Below are 22,549 nucleotides of genomic sequence, written 5' to 3'. Positions count from 1 at the left end.
CATGGTGAGAGAGAGCCAAGGCTTTCCACTGTACAAATCTTTTAGGCTTGTGTTGTGTTGTTAACTGGGCTGGACTCATTTTTCTGTTTGATTGTGATGACTTGGTGTGTGTGTGTGTGTGTGTGTGTGTGTGTGTGTGTGTGTGTGTGTTCCCTGCACTACGCGTCTGAATGCCCGTGTGCATGTGTGCTTGTTCGTAGGTGTGAGTGCGCAAGATAGGTCAAGGCACTCCGAAGGCGAAGGTCAAAGAAAGGTTGGTGTGCAGGTCCCGGATAACCTGATGGTTTTCACTAATCTGGTAGGTCGGTCAGTAGGCCTGTGACCCTGACACAAAAACACACACCTCCTTACACAACTCAGTTACTGTCATTTACATTTCTATACACACACACACACGCACACGCACACGCACACACACACACACACACACACACACCAGCAGATAGGCCATGTCAATACACTCAGCGGGAGCGTGATCGGCTTGGCTCAGGCTGAACTGCATTGCGGTGTCTGTCTCGTGTTTCATGTGCAGATTAAACGCACGGTGTGTCTTTTGGTGGACACTTTTTACGTGCTTCACAGTAGGATGAAAGGACGGATTATCCAACACTGAGATAGATAGTGTTAACTATTTTGTAAAATGAGTCACAGTGTTTTTGAGTTTGCAGGAAAGGACAGCACGTCATCTCAACAATATAAATGGAAATGGTCCAGCATGTGCACTACTGTAGTCCAGCACATAGAGGCCGTCCAGTCCACTTCCTTGTGCTGATCCTCTCTCAAGCCTTTCCTTGACCCGGCTGTACCTCCCCCACCACACAGCGGACTCACTGTCTTGACCTCGACACAGTTCTGTCTACAGGAGTACAGCGCTGCTCTCGACAATGGTTAATATTATAGGATATATCATCATCAGATATTTGTTGATATCTTTCAAGTGTCAGAGGGTTCAGTTGTGTACCGGTATGGAACATCTTAATAGAAAACTGAGTGTTTGTATTTTATTAATACAAATAATTACAGGGATTTGGTTATTTTGCTCGTCTATTTATGCATAATAAAAGCTTGCGTGTGTTAACAGATTTGAGGTCATTACTTTAACATAGTTATTCAAAAACATAGCGATAAGTTTCTAAACCAACGGAAATAACTGATTAATCTCCTGTTAGCTTGCTAATTCATGACCAGTTAAGCATAAAGATGACAGTATGGAACACGGTTGATACATCTGATATAACACTTGACTATAATGCTGTTCAATAATGACTGAAATCACAACATGAAATTACACATCCTTTTGCTTGTAATGTCCTACAATACATTTAAATGGTATCGGAGCCAACAATGAACTAGGCCTCCCCATGATGGGAGGAAAAAAAACCTTTTCCTATGGCTCCCCTCCCCCAGCAGAGAGCTCCAGAAGGGATGCGAGGTGCTTTTCAAGATGCTCATCCCCCTCTTTTTCCGGCTGTTTGTGTTGGTTATTGAGCAGCAGTCAGATGGCTGTGATCAGACAAACCTGGGATTTGGCCAGCAGATTACTCTGAAAAACATTGGCTGGCTAACGAGGATCAAGCTCCCCGTGTAGCCGTCTTTCATCTGCTGTGCAAAAACCTCCTTATTACGTCTGTTCCACCTCTCCATGAAGATTATTCATCATATGAGAAACTGGTGTGCTGGGTTCCCTGGTTAGAACCTTCCTCGCAGGCTTTTGTGACTTGAACCACAAATTTAGACAACAACAAGGTGATAGGTAGGTAACCAAGGGTTTCAAATGTTTTATTCCTTTAATATCAATGGCAACTACAAATTGCTGCTCCACGATTCATTTTCAAAGTTTTTTTTTTCTTCTCCACAATTGAAGTGATTTCTTTAGACGACAGCGTCCAAATTGTCCAATTCTTAAAAAGTAAGTGCACAAAACTCCCTCCTTATTGTTCAATAAACATACATTTGACCTTTCTAAGGAGAAAGGCGGCAGGCGACGACGATGTTCATGGAGCTATGACGCGGTGTGTGTGTGTTGCTGAGTGTGTGTGTTTGTGTTGTGTAACGCATGACAGCACCACGCCTGTGACGGTCACAATGACAAGGAATGGCCCTTGTGATACATGCTGATGTATATCATATATACCCATACGTATCATATACTTCTGTTAGGTTGTGTCTGTTCTTAAGGCATTATCAGCCACTTTGTATGCAGGGACAAAATGTGCAAAAATTAAATATACACATGAACACATGTTCCCCCTGAAGCTGGAACCTATAGCTTAAACAACTGGTCTGACTGTAGTCTTGTTCTTTGAGAGATTCAGCACCTGCTTCTTTAAGGCAGATGCTGAGAGCACCAGGGTTTTTAGAGGGGAGGAAGGGTGGAGGTGAAGAGCAACAGTATGCAGGTGATCGTTGGCGCATACCTGCCCCACCACGCATACCTGCCTTGCCTGCACCGTGGATGCCCACGCAGCATGTGGGATTCACACACACACACATACACACACACACACGCACACATGCACGGAAAATAGGATAAAACAGTAGACTTCCATGGACAGACATTAATGCTTAAAGGTTAATACATGAAGTCTTTGTAAAGTGGACTTTTTTTTGCAATTAACTAGTAAACAAATGAACAAAGAACCAGAACAGAAATGTTGACTTACAATTTTCTTTTCGTTTTTTTTTAAAACCACCCGCCCCCAAAAATTCTCTCTGAAGACAGTGACGAAACACGCACAAGCACACGCACACGCAAACACGGCCTTTCCGTGAACACAACTGCCCACTCACACCTTATTTTCATTACATGTCTCCTTTAGTCCGTCCCCCTTTTAACATGGCTACACAGCACCTCTCCTTTTTGAAAAAGTTTTGATACAACAAAAAAATAAAATAAAAGCAGCATTCCACAATCAAACACTAAACATTCCTAGATCCATTTTTTTTCTGATTCGTCTACATGCGTTAACTGAGATTTGCAAGTGGTGGAAAGCAGGAGCAGGGACAGTCTATTGACACTGTGCTGCTACACTGCAGGGTCGAGGACGTCTACATTCGAAAAGCTGCAATCCTCTCCCTGCCTGTGATGATTAGGACCCAAACAAAACGCTAAATTCTCACGAAGCGGAGCAGCCATTTTGTTTGAGGTTCCGAGGCACGGAGATGTGCGAACAGGGAACACAGCTTTGCCAGAGGAGTCACCACCACTGCTCAACCTGGCCACCAGCTCCTCTCATTTTACTACTTTTTAACTCTATCTTTTATAAATTATTCAGTTTTTTTTGTCCTTTTATTCCCATATTTAAAAGGGGCAAAATAGCTTTAAAAACAGCTAAAAATTATGATCAACCACAGAGAAAACATTTGATTTTCGACACAAAAGCCTCGAGGCACAAGAGACATTTATAAATACTCTATGGATTGACTAGGCTGTGCAAACAAACTACACATTATAAACTCTCAATAAACCTCACAAGAAGACCATAAGCTATGACTAATTAAATATATTTCTATATATTCATCTATATATTGAGTATATCTAATAAATACATTTTGTTGATAGACATAGAGATCTTTCTGTAAACTATTTACATTAACATTTTTGCAGAAACAATACATAGCTAAATAGGCATGGCAAAGGACGGAAAATCTGTGGTTTTCTAAAAATTTTATATGTGAACACAGTGTGTGTTCCCACGGAAAAAAAGTGAAAGCCTGTTCTTTTTCAGGCTGACTCGGCGCGTCTCAAACTGAACTCTCCCTTCATAAATAATTGTCAGGAACCTCTCCTTGCAAAAAAATAATGCTCTCAATCTTACCTGCCTGTCCTCTCGTTGTAATGGAATGTGCTCCAGTCTCTCGACTGCTCTCAGTGGATAGGCTCTTCCTTTCCTATTAATACCTGGTGAACGGGGCAGTGATGAAGTAGTGCAGAAAAATGTCCCACCACCTGCCAAGATATACCAGCGTTCAGCCTGAAGGCTGGGGCTAAAACGTTTCCAAACCCGCTCGTGACCTCTGTCGTCGCCAGGCTCAGACGTGACAAACACACATTTATGTTAAAAGGATGCTGTAAAAACGCCACATTCATCAGAGAGAGGCAGAACACATCAAACCCACCCCTAAAACCATCCCTTCACAATCTCATGCTGCACAAATCTTTTTGTTTTGTTTTTGTGTTACTTTTTTACCTCTGACTGAATGGCAGGTGTGGACAGAGAATCACAGGGTAGATACGCGCCTGCCAAAGCCTGGGGACTAAGGGACGTATTGGTGTCGGCCCAAACAGTCGAACACAACACATCGTTATCGTTGAGTGTCACTACAGCACAGTAGACGACTGGCATGTTTTTAAAACACTCACTTCATCCTGTAACATTACTGCAACATCTGTAGTAAGGAGGAGGGGGGGGGGGGGTTCTTTAAGTTTTTAGAGACAGCATTTAAAAAAGAAAAGAAAAAAAAAAACTGTTTTGTTTACAAAAGCAATCGTAAGTGCAAAGTACCATGCACAGATGGTTGACCGGTGAGCGTCATGTCAGTGTCACATCTTAGGGAGGACTCTGTCTCGCTGGAGCAATGGAGGGGTGCATGTGTGTCTAAGTATGTGTGAAGTTGGGGTGAAATCTCATAAGTGCTTCCCATGGCTCTTGAGGCATAGAAAAAGAGGCAGTGGGATATTGTGTGGTAACATTCTCTGGCTGAAAGTTGTGTTTCTGATGAATGGACGGAGAGATGGAGGGGTGGAGTGTCTTTAAAATCCCACTCGTTTGATTGGTGCTGAGCAGATTGGGTGACTGACCGCTGACGATGGGCTGGATTGTGGGCGGGTGTCTTGGAGGTGCTGAAGTCTGGATGGAAATTGTTGTGGGAACAGAAAGTCCGCGGAGGCCCAGCTGGACTAGAGGACTCCGACTTGGTCAGTCCTGGTATGTATGGAGAGAGTGGGGACGGAGAGAGATGGTGAGGTCTGAGCGAGATTAGGGAGTGGTGAGGCAATCTGGGGGGGGGGGGATCTGGAGTTGGGTCAGTGACCAGTGCCGTCTATAGGCTGCAGCCTAACTGCTTGGCCCTCTCCTGAGAGTCCTGCAGGAGCAGCAGGCTGGCGCTGGAGTAGCCCTCGTCGCTGCAGCTGCTGCGCAGGCTGCCTCGCTCGTCCCCCGAGTCGCCAACGCTGCTGGTGCTCCACTCCAGGTCACCCAGCAGGTAGTCCGTCCCCTCCACATCCACATCCAGGTCCTCTGTTGGAGCAAAGAAAACACAAACATTGTAATAGGCCTGAAAGATTATTTAATATTCTCATAATTTGTTCGAGCTGCTGTACTGCAAACACAAAGAACCCTGTACAGGCAGCAACAGCAGGCCGGAGCTAATTGCATAACTTAAATCTGCAGGTATGCGTTCATGATACTGTATGCGCGTCCAGCCCATCTCTGTTAGTAAAGACATTGTGTTTTGCGCCCCGTGTTTGAAATAGTTGAGGGAATATGACAATACCTTATTCCAACTTTCATTGTTCATACATACAAATCTTTTGTAATTTATATTGTTTTAAAGTGCAGAAAGTTTGTTTATTGCCTTTATAAAGCATTGACTTTGAGTAGGTCAAAGTACTATTAGTTCTCAGTATTCAGTGGTATTTTGCATAATTCAATTGAAGGGAGGAGAGCGGTTATGACCAAACTTTGATATCATGTTGATACGAGGCTCTATGTCATTTACGGTGTGTTTAATATCGCCTGGCTCTCATCTGGATTCACCTGATAAATTAACTTTTTCATGGAGAACAGTGTATTATGTGTGTGTACCTTGGTCAGAATCAAACTTTTCGGACCCAGTGGAGCCGGTACTGTCCATGCGGGTTCTCTCCACCCCAAGCTGCTCCAGGCGCCTCCTCAGGTGTCTCCGCTCCCGCTGTAGCTGCTCCACAGTATGCTGAGCTCTCCTATCGCTCTCCTCCAACCTCTGCAGGGTGGGAAGAGACGACACAACACAAGGAGAACATGTCAAAGCTGCTGCGTGTGTGTGTGTGTGTGTGTGTGTGTGTGTGTGTGTGTGTGTGTGTGTGTGTGTGTGTGTGTGTGTGTGTGTGTGTGTGTGTGTGTGTGTGTGTGTTTGTTTGTTTGTTTTCGAACCCTACCACAGCACTAAGACTGCAAATTCATTGCTGCGTTGGAGACAGTCAAGCATGCAATCTTGCCTGACAGTGTGATACATTGGGCCGGCCTGCCAGACTGGTCCTAGATTGGTTCAAGTCCTATCTACAAGACAGTATTTGAGCAATCAAGCACGACATGTTCAGTTCCCCAAGGCTCCATCCTCAGACCTCTACATGCTCCCTGTTAGGCAGAATCATGCAAACCAACGACACTGTTATCACAATTGAGCATGTTCACTGACTAATAGTGCTCTAATAGACTTGCTGCATCATTGCATTGACTAACTAAATGGTTGAATGAACCAGAATGTTCCATTAAATAATGGCACAACTGAGATCATTGTATTTGGTGCGAAAGACAAAAGAATAAAAGTGGAGGCTCCTTTTGACTCCATTTCTTTTAAGTAAAAAAAACGCTTGTCTACAAATTATTAAATGGCTCAAAGTCTTAATAGATCTCTGATCTACTTCTTCCATATGAATTCCACAGGCCAGCTACCTGTTCCCAGTCAGAACAAAACATGGTTTAAGGTGCATTTAGTTATTAGATCAAATCTATCTTGACCAAAAAAGATTTACACCAACTGGAACTACTTTTACACTTAAGACCTTTATGTTGAAGACTACCTTTTAATTTAAATTGGTAGATTTGCACTAATATTGCACTTTTATTTTGCGTGGTATTTGTCTTTTTTAAGTTTTTACTTGTATTATATTTTAAATGTTATACCCTATATCCTTCCCACCTGTTTATTTAAACGTCTTAATGTAAAAAGACTTTATGCCATATTATGCATCTTATCTGTGTCTTTTTTTAACTTGAGTTGCATTTAAATGTGCTAGATATGCCTCTACATTGATTATTTGGGAAACAAATGCACACATGAAGACACGCACCTTGATATGATCTCTTGCCTTCATCAGCAGGCTGAGGGTGGTGTGCCGGTTGGCATCTGGTCCTAATGGAACGAGGGATTTCAAGCGCTCTAAACACAGCCTTAGATTTGCCCGCCTGAAGATAGAAGAGAAGAAACAAAGAGAGAAACTGTCAAACATGATTAGCTTTTTACACACAAGCATGGGATTTGTTGAGCCTTTCAAATCCAAGTTTATTCTTGGCCTTGGAAATGGTAAATAAATAAGTAAGTGACTCATCTCATGGGCGTCATCCCAGTTGAATCAAGTGACTTTAGTATTGAGCTACATCCGCTCATGAAGACAATGAGATGTGGTTGAAAGCAACAACACAAAAATCTAGTGGGTGCATCTTGAATTATGATTATATTTTATTATATTATTTTTTACATGATTTGTTATTTATGCAAGCCTGCATTCAACTTATCATTAGAGCAGAGAACAATCTGAATTTTTCTAAACTAGTACCAATAAATTGAAATAAATTGCAATGACATTTGGTACCAACATCCATGTCGCTTTAGGATGAATTGTCATGACCTTGTTTAATCCTTAACTTTTCCCGAACTACCATCATCAGGTCCAAATTTCAGTTTGTCCAATACTTTAGTCTATGACACAAAATTCCTGCTTTGACATTGCATCATCAGCCTCTGCTGTACTTTGACTTTAGTGCTAATCAGAAAATAATAACATGCTAACGTCCAAAACTAAGAAGGTGAATGCTGTCATTGTGATTCTAGCATTTAGCTCAACAATGTGCCTCAGTATAACCTCACAGGACTGCTAGCGCGGCTGTAGATTCTTGTTATACGTAAGGGGGCGTAACAGCTTGCTATAAAATAGAAGCCAACCCTCTAAAACGTTAAGAGTTGTCTGTACACAAACAGCCTTATAAATGTGCCTGAAAAAAATACAATCGACAATTGAGAAACTTAAAATCCGATTAAAGACAAAGTGAAGTGTGTATCTGAGCAAGCTTTCGTTAGATATTTGACAGTTCAATACTTAGAACTACAGACACACTGGAGGACACACCTGCCCATTATAAGACCGTATTAATGCAACTTTGGGATCGAGAGATACAGAAAATAAATATCAGTCAAATCATTAATCATTCGCATAAGCGGTCGTGACTAAATGGTTTGCACAGGTACAAGTCATGAGACTCTCCTGTTTGCTTCTTCTGCATTGCAACATTACTGCATAGTACATAATGATGCAAGGATTTCTGAGGAACAGTGTAAATTCTCACTTGACAAGAATCAAACAGAACCGTGCTGAAGCCCAAAGACTGATCGACATATTTTCAGATCTGAACCCATTATTAATGTGCGCTGTCCTATAACACAGTTCACAGCCGCTCCAAGCTGGCAGCCTTGGCAGTTGCTACGGTCTGGTGGGTGTTTGCGACCGCTTGACCCGCTGTTACACCACACACACCTCCAGCTACAGCCTCGGCAGAGTGTGTACGTGTCTGTATGCCTGTGTGTGCCTGAGCGCGTGGGCATGTGTACGTCAGACTCTTCTGAGTGAGTGTAAAAAATGTTTTTTTGGCAGCTGAGGGCTGAATGAGTTGTTCATTTATTGTCTGCTGCAAGTAATCCTGATGTGAGCGTCACATCCGGAAAGACTTTATTCAAAATCGGACGGTAAGACTGATTTCACTGTGGGCAGAGGACACACTCAAATATATTCTCGTCCTTTGCATTTCGATGCTAACAGTCATTGCCAGCGGTGCTAACAGCTCTAACAGTGCAGACGGAGCTAACAGTGTTTACCTTTTTAGACGTGACTGTCAATGAAATTACATTACATTTCATTTAGCTGACGCTTTTATCCAAAGCGACTTACATTTTTGCTCTATACACCGCAGACACAGCAACGGGAGCAGTTAGGGGTTAAGTGTCTTGCGACAACAACATGGAATAGCGGGGCCGCGGCGCGAACCATCAACCTTCTGATTGAAAGACGGGCAGGCTAACCACTTAGCCACAGTCGCCGAAATAGTTCACAGATCAAACCACTATCAAAAATGCTTTCTTTATAAAGACATTCAATACTTAACTTATTTATTTACAGGGTTTGTATAAAGGTGACAAAGTAGTCCATGAATATGAGATACGAGTTTACGGTTTATGGCCTTTTGCCGGGAACACTCATTGTCTTCTGGATCTTTCATAGATTTTCTTTTGTACGCCATCTGGCGTCTCGAAGAACCACCAACAGCGTGTTGAGCGTGAACGCTGCGGTGCCGCGCGCGAGTATGAACAAAGCTTTAGCATGAACTGGCTCAAAAGTAATTGGCTGGTAGCACACAGCAATTGGCTACTTGTATTCAAGCAGGTGTTGACAATTATTTTCTTCTAAAATGTGTATATTTTGCGTTGCGGCGGCCCCAGTTGTCAAGCAGCCCAATGGGAAAACGCCCAGCGCTCCAGATGACCAGTCCCTCGTTGCCCCTTGGCCTGTTAAAAACACACATGCTCTGCAAGTTGAGGCTACAATACAAAACAGTGTTCAGCTGCTGAAACCAAGTGCCTGTTTCTCAGCTGACTCGTTCCAAAGGGCATGAGGTCTGCCATTACATAACATTGACATGCCCTTGGCAGTGTAATTCTAACATAATCAGCAGGGAAAGCTAATGTTCGTTAAACAACCCTGCCGCACAGCAGACTCAGGAAAAAGCACAGGTCACATAATGTCGGAGTGATAGAAAATCGCTGCAGCTGGAACACACAACGCTATATCACCAACAGGTTATTCTGGTGCAGTGTGGCTTCAGCGCAGTGTGTCATTAGACGAGGTGTATGTGGAGCTACAGGCTTGTGTGTGCAGCCGAAGGCCAGAAGCGAAGTGTCCTCGCTCTCACTCTCTGACTCCCAACAGTAGCTGCTCATGACCAGCTGGGAGGAAGGCAAAAAAGGCGTGGTGGTGGCTGGAGTCGTGTTACGTGGACGTAAACATGCGCACGCTCTTCGTTCTGTGTGCAACGGCGTATGGGGAGGGGAGTTGTACAAATTAGGACTTTGAATGTGTGTATGGAGATTTCACTGAGGCAAATTACCAGAGAGGGGGATGGGTCTCGTTGCAGTGCTCTGGCTTCGCTGGCAGTAGGTCGCCATGAGTAATTTACTATCTGCCTATGATGGCTTTCTATCATCAAGCTACTGGTGGGAGAAACTGGCTAAAGGCTATGAATGTTTTCAAGTGTAATACGACGGGCTGTGGTCGTAATTTTGACTGACTGCTGGGCCTCAGGTGTCTCCACACACACGCTCATGCACACACACATGCAGAGGGCTGAGTCTCGAGCAAAGCCCTCCGTGCCATATATTATTCGTTCTGGCTGCTGGGCTGGATCAACTAGCACAGGCAGTGTGGAAGCACTGAGACTGACGCGGGCCAACTCATTTAATTAATTAACTACATATTAGTTTTCTGGCCTAAAATGTGTCCCTGATGAACTCCTGAAAAACAGTTTCATTTATGTTTTGACATAAATGATTGATTACAATCCTCACAGCTTGGTATTACAGCTGTGGCATTATCTTACAAAAAAGTTTATAGTAAATAACGTTTGCCATGTTCATCATCTTAGTTTCGCATGATAGCGTGCTCAAATTAAAATGTCGACCACCCTATATCCCTTTCAATATCCATTTGGCATTTTCAGTTTCCTTTTAAACATTTAATCATGGCCTTATTATAGTACCAACATGAAAATAATAATGTATTTAACATTCTCTCTTCATTCTAATTCTGAGTCAAATGAACACATAATTTAGAGACACTGTTCATGGTAACAGAGGAACAGCAACAATGCTCAACAATGAAAACACACACAGGACATTTTGACTTACCTGTTCTTTTCCATTTCATTGTGCGTAGACCTGTGGAGATAAAACATATATTATGAGAAACCACACATACTAACAAAGACATTGCTTAACCCTAGAACACTAACGTCGGGTGATTTTTACCCGTGCGATTGTGGTTACGTAATTTTCATTGTGTGGCTTTTGTCTGAGTTGCGTGGGTCCTTGTGTAGCTTCATGCTGCTCACTGACGTTATTGAAGGCAGGCGTGTCTCTCTGCTCGATCACTGTTTTTTCAACAGGCACGTGTTTCAACCCGATTTTGAGCGTCCCCCCCATGATACATGTTTTTCGCTTCATGAGAAGTTCTATAGGGTAGAATAAGAGAAGAGTACTTCAATTTGCCTTGTATTGTTTAATATATTTTGATAAAAAGTATTTTTTATCAGGTACATTATATCGGGTAGAATATACCCGACGTTAGTGATGGTGTTACTATTTGTTCTAGGGTTAAACAGGGTAAGGTTTCCTCTTTGTGTGCCATCACAGCAATCCAAGGCCTTACAGCAGGGGAGTGAGAGAGGAAGAAAAGGCTGTGTGGGAGTTTTTGAGCAGTCAGAACGGCTGACAAAATGAGATTGTAAGGAAAAACAGGCTGAGCATTCTGCTGCCTGTGGCTCGTTCTACAGAGGACACGTGTGCTTTTTTAAGGACCCCACTCAAATACGTAATAAAGAGGCCAGGGGTAAACATAGTAACAGTAACTACAAACAGAAGCGAGGGACTATGCCCCCTCAAATTGCCCGATTATCCACTGTGCATGTCGTACTGAGAGAGGCGGGGGTGGGAAGAGGACACGGTGCTGAAGGTAAACTGAGAGATGGAGGTGTGCTCGCGGCCAGAATGACTTCTGCATTGCAGTAGCCCTCTTTCTCACAGCCTGTTCAAGGCGGGACTGACGCTGTTATTGTTCTGTAGAAAAGGTATGAAGACAGAATGGAGGGACAGAGTTGCTCCGCCGCTGAGCCGGCAGCGGGAAAGGCAGAGATTCCCCTCAGCATTCCTGAATGCTCATCAACCTCCACCTGACCTCCTGATCCACCCACCCCAGGGCCCAAAATAGCCTGTCTGCACCTCCAGCTCTGCTGGGCTCGACACAGTCCCCAAGCCATGGCCAAGATCCCCAGAGGACACTCGCACACACTTACACCTTGATCCACCTCAATTTACTGACAGAAATAAGCTAAGAGATAATGTCTTCCAATATTGCAACCTCTGAACCGCAATGGGTGTGTGTGTGTGTGTGTGTGTGCGTGTGTGTGTGTACCATCTTGTTTCAGCTTTAGGTGCTCTCTATCTCACTTAGCCCCCTCTAGCCAGTGTGCATTCCTGTGCAGGGCAGACAGCCGCTGGTGACATAACAGCGCTAGCAGGGAAATGATCCCACTTATTCAGGCTACATTTCAGGCACTTCCCCACCTCCGGCCCTGTCCCCATAACCCTACCCCTATTATGTATGGATTGCTCTATTTCTATATCATCACATTGCTCTACAGTTACTATTAAAGAAAGGATTGATGTCCAACACTGCAAAAATAAGACAACGGTAGTATGAAACCCGCATTTCCTTTTGAGAAGGTTCCAAGTAAGTCTGATCCCTCAACTAGAAGGACTCTTAAATCATTGTGAAACTGCTCATGGCAGCTACGGTCGCAGCTTCCGTGTCTCCTGAAAAAGACAGTGATGGGCTGTGTCACTTGGTACTGACTAGTCAGGGCGATGTCAAGATAATGACTGATCATTCTAATAATAAGTTTGAGTCTTTAAACTCCACATACAGTGTTGACATTCAATCTTCCCTGACAGATCCCTGGACACTGTCTCGCTACATGGGCGCTGTTTGCTATTATCTGTTTGGGGGTCCTTGATAGAGAAAGTTGAGATTATCAGATTAAACTGGAGAACTGAATTGTAGACGAGAAGATTCTTGCCCAACTCAGCCACAAACACCTGAGCAACAACACAGGGTGGTGAGTGAGTATGGTGCTTTTGCCTGCTCAACACGGATGGCGAGATCATAGAGCACTGTAGCTGCACAGTGTTGTGCGTGGAGCGTGGGGGAAGACCTATGTAATGGAGGAGCTGGTGCTCTCCACTGCTTGCCAAGAGAGAGAACAGAGCAGGAAAGACACAGAGGGATGGAGGAGGTGAGAAGAGAGAGAAAACACAAGTGGGAGTGAGCGAGAGAGAGAGAGATGAGGGGGATGGGGGAGTACTATTACTGACACACATGAACACATACATGCCAGACCCACAGCGACTCCCCTCCCCCACTACCCACACTATGGTTAAACAGAAACTGGAGGAGCTTGTTCATACTGGGTTGAGTGGCTTCACATACATATATGCATATATACATATACATACATGCCTGCCTACTTTCACCAAGTCTCAAACGCAACAAAATAACGTATTATGCCTGATCAATTAATAGTCCACTCTCGTCTGTCAGAAATCCCCCCTTTCCTCCCAAAGAGGCAAATTCATTCAGCCATAGTGCCGGTCTGCCTATTAATGATCAAGAGCCAGCTTCACACCAGACCACATCAAATAATCCAAGCTGAGCAGAAGACCCTTATTAATAACAAGTGTGGCTCAGCTGCTCTCGAATAGTAATGAGCAATAGCTGATTAAAAGCTCATAGATGATCATAGAAGGATTGCTGAACATAAACTTGTGGTTAAACAACAAATATTTAAAGGCTGGGGGACAAACCTGCAGCAGCTCATAGTATACTTGACATACAAAGCTAGTCACACATTTTCTCCACAGGGTATGTCTAAAAGTGTAGTGTCACCTAAACATGTTGCACCTTTTAGTGCTCTACAGATTTGTCCCCATCATAATAGTGCTGCAGGGATGACACACTTTTGTAGGCCAACCCAAAAGTTAACCAACTGGTTCCCTCGTCAAAAAGCCAATGGGATTTTTCCATTGGCTTTTGGATTAATGTTGAAAATAAACTCTGTGGTAAACAACGTTTATGACATAGCATGACTTCATGTCACCTACATGAAGATGAAGGCGGACTCGTCGATGTGATGTTCTTTTGTGGTCTCATTTAGAAACTTGACGAGGGGTATTTAGTGATATATATTATGTGGTAGAACATAACATAAAAATCTCTTCACCTTGTGTTAAACACAAACCCTTTTTCAGACATTTAACCAGAATCATTGACTTTGTGATGCAGGAACCAAAAGTGCAAAATTGCTGACTCATACAGGTTTTATTACTTATTCCTGCTGCACTCAATTGACCAAGTTAAGCTCAACGGACAAAATCCTGACCAACAGGCTAAACCGAATATTTGAATATCGACAAGTTCCTTTTAAAAAAGCAGTATTACACATGTACGCATTTATACAATGAAATGCAGGTCATTATTATAATTTCTTAAATCCTTTTGGCAGATGACTCCAACTGATTAACGATTAAACAATTAATCCAATGCTCATTCATTTCACATTCTCTGGTTGTAGCTGCTACTTTTTTATATGAGTGTTTATATCTTTGGGTTTTGGACAGTTGGTCAAAACAAGACATTTTAAGACCATCCGTTGAACATTGGGAAGTGACAGACGCTATTCCCTATGTTCTTAAAAATTGTACAGACTAAACCACTAAATGAAAAAATAAATCAACTTATTAACTAGTGGCGTGTAAGATGGTATGGAACACTCAAGCGTCTGTGTATAGCAGTCTTATAACTTTAGATCTGCCGATAACATAGCTGCATAAGTACATTGGGTTATGTGGGGTAACAAGCATATATATGAACACAATGTACATGCTTCACATAATGGGCTCTGTATATTGGATACTTGGCCATCCAGAGGACACTTTAAGTCAAGAAGTTCCTCAGACATACAAGTGTATACAACGTGTCATCCAACAACGTCTATTGGTCTGCCATCACAGATAGGGAGGGGCAATGCGTGATGGCTCAAGTGAACATGTTTGGACAGTAACTCATAGAGGACATTTATGATGTTGCCCTTGTTTGAACATACTAAGTGATGGAAGCAGTTGTGTCAAGAGTCAAAAACAAAAGCATGAGAGAGAAGTTAAAATCCTGCTCACTCTCTCACCTCTGCACACCTGATCAATCACTGCATGCAGTGGGCTTAATGCCAGAGATTCTGTTTCAGAATGTCACGTACATGGTTGCAGCTATTTCAGCTGGATGTATACTGTACATTGAGTTTCACAAGGTAAGAGCTCTATATATAAACCTATTTATATCCTTCTCTCGTGTGTTTGGCATTCATTCCAGTGGAAGTTGATGAGGTACAGTGGGCCCTTTTTGCCGACATACCTCTTCAACCCATCTACAATCAAACTGAGTGGGTTAAATGTCAAAGACTATTAAGAAGTGGATGTAGTCAGTCACAACACCCTTTGGCTTGTGGGATGCAGTTTTAAAGCCTTGAGTTTGGCATTTTGTCTGGCTGTCGCCATCTTGTTTTTTTGGAACCAGAAGTGAACCAGAGAGGGCAGAGCTGAGTACAACTCAACGCTAAAGAAGGTATTTTAGGCAAACCAAATTGTTACAATTAACTTTTATGAACTGAAAACACTCTGTGAAAGATAACATAACATAGTGAAAAGACGGCTCGCTACGGCGGGTGGCATCTTCTCTATATTAGCAGGCCAATGTTTCGACCTTAAAGCAAGTCTAAAACTTGTTTTGCACCAATTAGTTGTTTAATTGTGGTGTTTCTATTGTGCATATGCTCATAAATACATGTGGACACAAACACACTCAAATCTTGTAGGTCCTATAGAATATGGTTCCACTAGTGCTGCCTTCGATCATGGAGCTTCTTTATCCTCTCCATCGAAACAATCGATGCACTCAGAAGCTGTGTGTTCAAACAAGTTTCACAAACAAAATTTCACAATTGCATGAAACCCAATCAACAATCTAATCACAGAGTGCACATTGATTTGTGGGGTGTGGGTGCAACATAAATCTGTCCCGATATGATTGATTTATAGAATTTTGAGTGTGTGCAGTAGTGTCTATTGACTGGCGCTGTCAGGACATGCTCCCTCTGTGAAATGTCGTGTGCTGTCACCTTGACTGACCCAGTTTGCCTTACTGAGAGGCCATTCGTTTTCAGACAGACTGATGTTTGCTGCTGTCACTCACACGCTTTGCAGACAAGTGGTCGTCCAAACAAGGCCATAACCCAATTGACTCATAAATGCAGCCACATCTTGTATTATCATGTGCCTTTTTCTGTAGTATCAGGCGCTAAAAAACGGCAGTGAGTTGAATTTCATATTACTCGAGTTTGAAATATATCTAATTGCAGCACCAAAAAAAGAAAGAAAAGCAAAACAAAATTATGTTAAATGTCTTAATTTATGATTATGTCACTACAAAGGGCAAATTACAAATGTGCAATGTAAAAATCAAAAACCAATCCAGTAAACAATGACTGAGCGTTGCTGCGCTCAGTGGGGACACACTTGAAGATATGAGATTATGTGTTGCAGAGCTGAACAATCATACACTGTATATGTTCTGGCCACAAGGAGCTGCGATGCCTTTACCTGCTACTTGTGTTTTTCTTGCTTTTGCTTTTCCTTTTCAAGCTGTCCCTCTCTTGGGTGCTGATGAAGGGTGGTATGGAGGCATAGCCGTGTTCGGCTTCTGCAAGCAAACAAACAACATAGCGGTCACGTGTCCAGATATCTGGCAGCACAAAATATAGCCACAGTGAAAAGAAACCAAAATAGAACGGTTGCAAAATGTGCCACAGTTGATCCTGAGTCTTTTGGAATTCAGTAGCAATGTCTTGTGCTTAAAGTGCAGGGATGCAATGGATGGATTCCATGCAGTATCTTTATACAGTGATTTCTCCCCTCAGCCTGGACAATGATGTCATCTTGAACTGGAATAAACCCCACTAGCAAACCACAACAGAGGGAAAGGAGGGGCCTGCGTGAACAGTGTCCCTGCTCATCTTACTGCATCTGACTGCATCTGCCACATATGCATTCAATCTTTTATTCATTATCATATAGGGAAAATGCACGTTTTTGCACATTTGCAAAACATCCCCAAATGTCTGAATATTAATATTTGTGAGCACATATTGTTTTGGGTGATGCATACTGCTGTGCGGTTGCAAAATCCGATAACCTTACTCGATTACTTAATATACAAAAAATACAAAAAATAAACAGGACAGCAACAGGATTATAACATATCTTAAAAACGTCAGGCGCATTCATTAGCGTGATTTAGGGGGAGTGATGTCATTGTATTTTTTCACACAGAAAACAGACCGTAGAAAACAATACACGTTACCTCGTTCCCTGCGCTCAAGGTACTCGGCTGCTTCGATCAACATCTGCACCATTCCGATCGCCGCCATTTTCAGCAATAACACTGATAATATAACAATCCGATGAGGGATTCTGTGGCTCTACACACCTTGCCTTAGCTCCTACCACTGGGCTCCTTCTCAGGTGGCTTGCTGGTCTGTCAGCTGAGTTTTTTTTAAGGCGAGAGCGACCGTTAAAAGGGTAACAAACGGGCTACTTAACAGTTAAATGTCCTGAATACAGCACCAATCAGTTAACGCAGGACTGACCTATTCCTTAATGATTGTTAGAAATGGTTCACGTCAAGGGTTTGGTGTTAGCTGAGGCTGACACTTCTTCAGTAGCTAAGGTTGCTTTGGCCTCTTTATTCAGCAATTAGTTATGTCAAACAAAATATCAACGGTTTTCTATCAAGTTCTTCGAGAAAAAAACCCGCTGGTTGCTTGTCATAAAAAGGGGTTGCTTGTCATAAAAAAAATAAGCCGAGTATTGCTCTGTTTGGTGAAAAAAGAAAGAAGTTGGCTAACGTTTAGCGCTCGTGACAAGTTGCCAGATTAACGATGAAACGTTCTCGCTAGCTCGGTTGTGTATATTGTCAGCTAGTCGGAAAACAAGACCGATTGCTTGTCTCTGATGTGAAAATTATAGAAAAACGAGAGAACGTTAGTTGTCTTAAAAGTTCAGCTGGCGATGTCGTCCAACCTTATCGGTTCAGGGCTGTGTGGCTGGCTAGTTTTGTGCTGGCTTATCGCTGAGTGCGCGTAAAACGTCCCTGCTGGAAACGCAGATAGCGACTGACATCAACTGAGGAACAGTGAGTGTTTATCAAACTGCTTCCAAAATAGTGGCTTGTTGATCTGGACGACTGCAAACTACTGTACTTCGCCACAAAGCTCCTGTGTGCAGCGATGTGATTGGGTACTGGACGTAACAACTCGCGCTCCTATTGGGCGTTTACGCTGTCAATCGTACAGACGGTCGGAGCTGACTGCCACTGAGAACCTGGTTCCGCCATTTTGGTCCTTTGATTCCGTTGGCGAAGGCACACCGCGTTGAGCCAAAATGGACACAGTTTCTGCCGAACACATTCGTGTACCGTGATTGGTTAGTCCCTGATAAACTCGTCAGCCATTGGTCGCGATGAGCACGAGCTCAAGTGACAACGCCTGCTTCTGAACGAAGACACGCCTCTCTGCCATGCTGTTTCGCGGTGTATGGCGATGATTGGCTCCCGTGGTGTTGTTTGTCTTATCGCGTGTTCAGCCATTGGTCAGATTCACATGTTCTCGTGTTATTGGTCTCTTGCTTCTCCAATCACAAAGAATGCATCCGCGCAGACGCACATCCATTGTTTTCGCCGAAATCTGTCAGGAAAAAACCTGCCTCAAAATGAGACGGCTGCCCATTTTAAAGCAGGGGGAAAAACCTGGACCTAAACTAAAAACCGGAATGGGTGCATCTGCTGGAAGACGTCCTTCCTCCAGGACTCAATTTGATAATTGAAGGAGAAACCAGCCCATCATATAGGTTTAAACATAAAACCAAATTGGATTAAATTAGGTGACACCAACCAAAAAAACACCACACAAGAATGCATAAACAAGAGAAATCTCTCACTGTAGAATGCGTTACACAGCATTGAGATTATCTGTTGCTCTAGACGCCATAGTACCAGTACTAAGATCACGTTGATCAATTTACAAATGTTAAATGTTAGCGTTAAGACATTGACACCTACATACAAGTACCTGTCCCTGCACATTATGGCATTTGATTTACTTTTCATAATGAGGACTGCAGCAACACATTCTAAAAATGACTTTATTTTAAATAAAACTCTCCACACACACACCTCAACACAAAATGACATGCATTGTCCTGTCCATTTTCCGACAAAGCTGAGTATTGGTAGGAGACCAACTTGTAAAAAGAAAGAAAACAGTATATACAAAATTGTCGTGTAATACAAAACAAGTTTGAAATAACACAATGTCATCCACTAATATGGAGGGGAGAACGGAGCTTAGCCTCTCAGGCATCATAATGAGTTGTGGATACTTTCAGGCGATGAAGTCCAGAGGTCTGTTGAACCCACCTTTTCTGTTCATGTACTGCCTAAAAAATAAAAAAATAAATAAGAAAACATTACATCACTGTTACCCTCGCAACACTAGCAGATTACATCATCAAGCACCAATAGGAGAGCCGGGATCTTCGCATAGAAACACCTGCAGAGGTGATTGGCTACAATAACAGTGGATGAGTCTGAGCGCGCTCACTGCGAGGGGACTGAAAAGTTGACACTTCAACTCCACAGAAAACCGGGGTTTGGACAATACATTTAAAATGATCAATATATAATAAAAACATGTGCTTGCGATGCTGCACAACCAACGAACAGTTCTGTACAGCTAGAACCATTCGTTTTGTTGACGTACCTGTATTTTCTCTTCATGCTCACATTGATAGCAAACGCATTGACTGATCCATCAGTTTTCCTCCCCTGTTTGAAAACATATTACAGAAGTTAAATAGTAACACATTAACAACATGTAGTAGTCTCTGCTCAACTTCTATTGTTCCTTTAATTCAAAAAACAAATTTGGAAGATAAGTATTCACAAAACTTCTACAACAATCATAAAGCTAAAATGTCGTGCTGAATTAGGTTGAGATTAGACTACTGTATACAATGAGTCATTATGTTGGTCAACCATGATGGCAGTTTTCAAATGTGTTTCTATAATACTGAGCTGAACCAAAATTTTGTTAACAAAGGAGTTTTATTTCAGTGGCCAACTCCGTATTTCCTTCAACGTCACATATCTGCAGCTGCGTCACAGAAAAGCATGAAACAGGAGGAAGCCACGGGAAGGATTTTACTGTGCAGCAGTTGCATATACCATAAATTAAAAAAGGAGATAAATCGAGGGATAGCTTGTGGTCCAGAAAAAAGATGCATTGTAAATATGGAACATGACCTTCCTCATATCGTCAAAAGAAGCATGTAAATGTGAATAGTGCCCATTACATAATCAGGAGCTACCTACAATGTGAGTCCTATAATGCTCTGATACTTTAAGCACAACTCTGATAAATTGATATGCAACAGTATGCCTATCTTCAGTTCAGCTGTGGAATTAACTTCTTCTGAAATAAACTGCACCTCCTTGTGGGTGCAGAACGTAGGATGCCCTCGTGCTATTATTACCTTGCTGGTGTTAAAGGAACCAAATCCCATCAGTTTCATCATCTCAATTTCTTCTTCTGTTTTGCCCTCCATGTCTTCCTCTGTAAAGTTTTGGCAAAAACATTGATGTCATAAGCATAGAAAAGGCTGAATTTACTCCTTAATTCATGTGAATATAGCAAATAGGAACATATTGAAATTGCTAATTCTAATACCCGAGATCGTAATTGTCTTTGCTGTCTTTTCCTTAGCATCTTTGTCCTGTTCAGAGGGGGAGGGGGAGGAGGAGCGATGACGTCTGGGGGGAGACCTGCAGAGGGAACGGGAGGTGGACGGGTTATCACGACTACTGAGGTCAGACACTTCAGTGCCTTGTAGGGATGAATATTGTTTATGATTTGTGCAAGTCTATTAAAGCTTGCAGATACACATGCTTGTTCTCAAAAGGGCAAAGAGTACCAAAAGTGCACTCTAAACATTAACTTTCTGTGACAATTTACTAGATTGGTATTTGGTGGCAATATACAGCCTAAAGCTTTACCATTTAGGACATATTTTTGCAGCAGGATAGCATAAAAGGAATGACTGCAGCCATGTATGTATGTATGTATGTATGTATGTATGTATGTATGTATGTATGTATGTGTGTGTATATATATATATATATATATATATATAAAATCTCTTAACGCACCTTGAACGTCTCCTGTGAGGAGATCGTGAGCGACTTCTCCGCCTCTCTCGGTCCCGATCTCGAGAACGAGAGCGATCCCTTTCTCTTCGCTTTCGCTCACGCTCCCGGGAAGTAGAGCGGGAACGCCTTCTCTCAGCTGGAAAAGAGTAAACGAGAATACATTAGCATTAAACTGGTGGATATTAACGAGGCAAATTGACATCCACGTATTAACATTCTTCTCCACACAGTGAATTTAAGACCTTCTCTTCTGTTTGAAATAGGCTACACCTGATGTCATTGGCACCAGTCCAACTGAGTTTTGTATGTACATGCTTCTTATGCAAAGACATCATTTAAATGCCTGCCATACAGCCAGTGAATAATTTAAACTGTTCAGTGGAGAAGATGCATGCTTTGAAACTCTTACTGCCTCACAATAGTTTGTGTATATATTATTGTTGATATAATTACATATACTACAGTGTTGTCAAATTACATTTCCTTCAAATCGCTAACTTTTGATCACTGAAAGAAGAGATTAGCATACAGTTGTTCCTTCATAATTCACATGCAAACCCTGCTTCATGGGGTGCAGTTCAACCAGTATGTGGTTGAGAAAGTTGGAACAAGAGTGCTGCTCCTCATGCACCACAATCATCATTATATTGATATGAATCTGTCAAATGTGGAGACACTCAAGGTTCATATTACTGGTAGAGACATCACCACCGGTATTTAGTGTCAGACAACCCGAGATAACATGATACCAATCAGGGATGCAGAAATAAGGTTTATTGAAAGAGTATGTATCTAACATGGTACCACGTGTACTGATCTAATCAGAGGCCAGACAGGTTAAGATCATCAGGCTCCTCCACGTTGGTGTTGTTAATAACAAACTTAATATGCTCAAAAACAGTTGAATGTTCCAACTACAAAACCAGTCAAATATAACTTACAGCTTCAGAAATGCGTCAAAACTTAAAAAGGAATTCGGCAAAACATCTTGGACTTTGTGTAATGTCAGTTAACGTAGAAAGGCGACAATGACGCTTTACACGAGTCACACTTTAAGCTGTAAAGTCATGAAGGAAAGGAAACGCGTTCATTATCATATGAACATGAATATCGTTCTCCGTGTAAAATACGATAAAACAACGTCACAGGCTGACCAACGTAGCGGTTAGTGTTAACGTTAGCTACATTAGCCAACTTCCTTTTAGTTTCTTACCTCGTCTTGGAGGAGATCGACTCCGGCTTCTTCCCATTTTCCTAATAAATAAAATGTAAAATCGATGTAATCGTATAAACAAACCAATTTGAGCCGAGAAATATGTGTATTTCGTTGGCTTAATGGTTGCTTCCGAAGTCAGGCTCTTCTGTTGTGTGTTTTAT

At 42.4% G+C, this 22,549-nt stretch overlaps 2 protein-coding genes across 2 annotated transcripts; both read right to left on the bottom strand.

The window, feature by feature from the left end:
* Window positions 1-5,043: 5,043 nt before the first annotated feature.
* On the bottom strand, window positions 5,044-17,351 carry mxd1 (MAX dimerization protein 1; the record flags this gene model as incomplete). The annotated part of the gene is made up of 6 exons (XM_079221731.1): window positions 17,273-17,351; window positions 16,513-16,612; window positions 10,936-10,965; window positions 7,055-7,169; window positions 5,808-5,964; window positions 5,044-5,240 (listed from the first exon to the last, which is right to left on the bottom strand). Exons 1-6 carry the CDS (start codon window positions 17,337-17,339, stop codon window positions 5,044-5,046), a joined length of 666 nt encoding a protein of 221 aa, XP_079077857.1. The 5' UTR covers window positions 17,340-17,351.
* Window positions 17,352-19,092: 1,741 nt separating this feature from the next.
* Window positions 19,093-22,544, bottom strand: snrnp27 (small nuclear ribonucleoprotein 27 (U4/U6.U5)). Its single transcript, XM_079221732.1, has 6 exons — window positions 22,386-22,544; window positions 21,173-21,308; window positions 20,694-20,788; window positions 20,500-20,579; window positions 19,728-19,792; window positions 19,093-19,404 (listed from the first exon to the last, which is right to left on the bottom strand). The coding sequence occupies exons 1-6, from the start codon at window positions 22,420-22,422 to the stop codon at window positions 19,350-19,352; spliced, it is 468 nt and encodes a 155-aa protein (XP_079077858.1). The 5' UTR covers window positions 22,423-22,544; the 3' UTR covers window positions 19,093-19,349.
* Between the last annotated feature and the right edge of the window lie 5 nt (window positions 22,545-22,549).

This window comes from Taurulus bubalis, assembly GCF_910589615.1.
Source record: "Taurulus bubalis genome assembly, chromosome: 8".
NCBI lineage: Eukaryota > Metazoa > Chordata > Actinopteri > Perciformes > Cottidae > Taurulus > Taurulus bubalis.
This window is presented reverse-complemented; position numbering and strand designations above follow the sequence as displayed.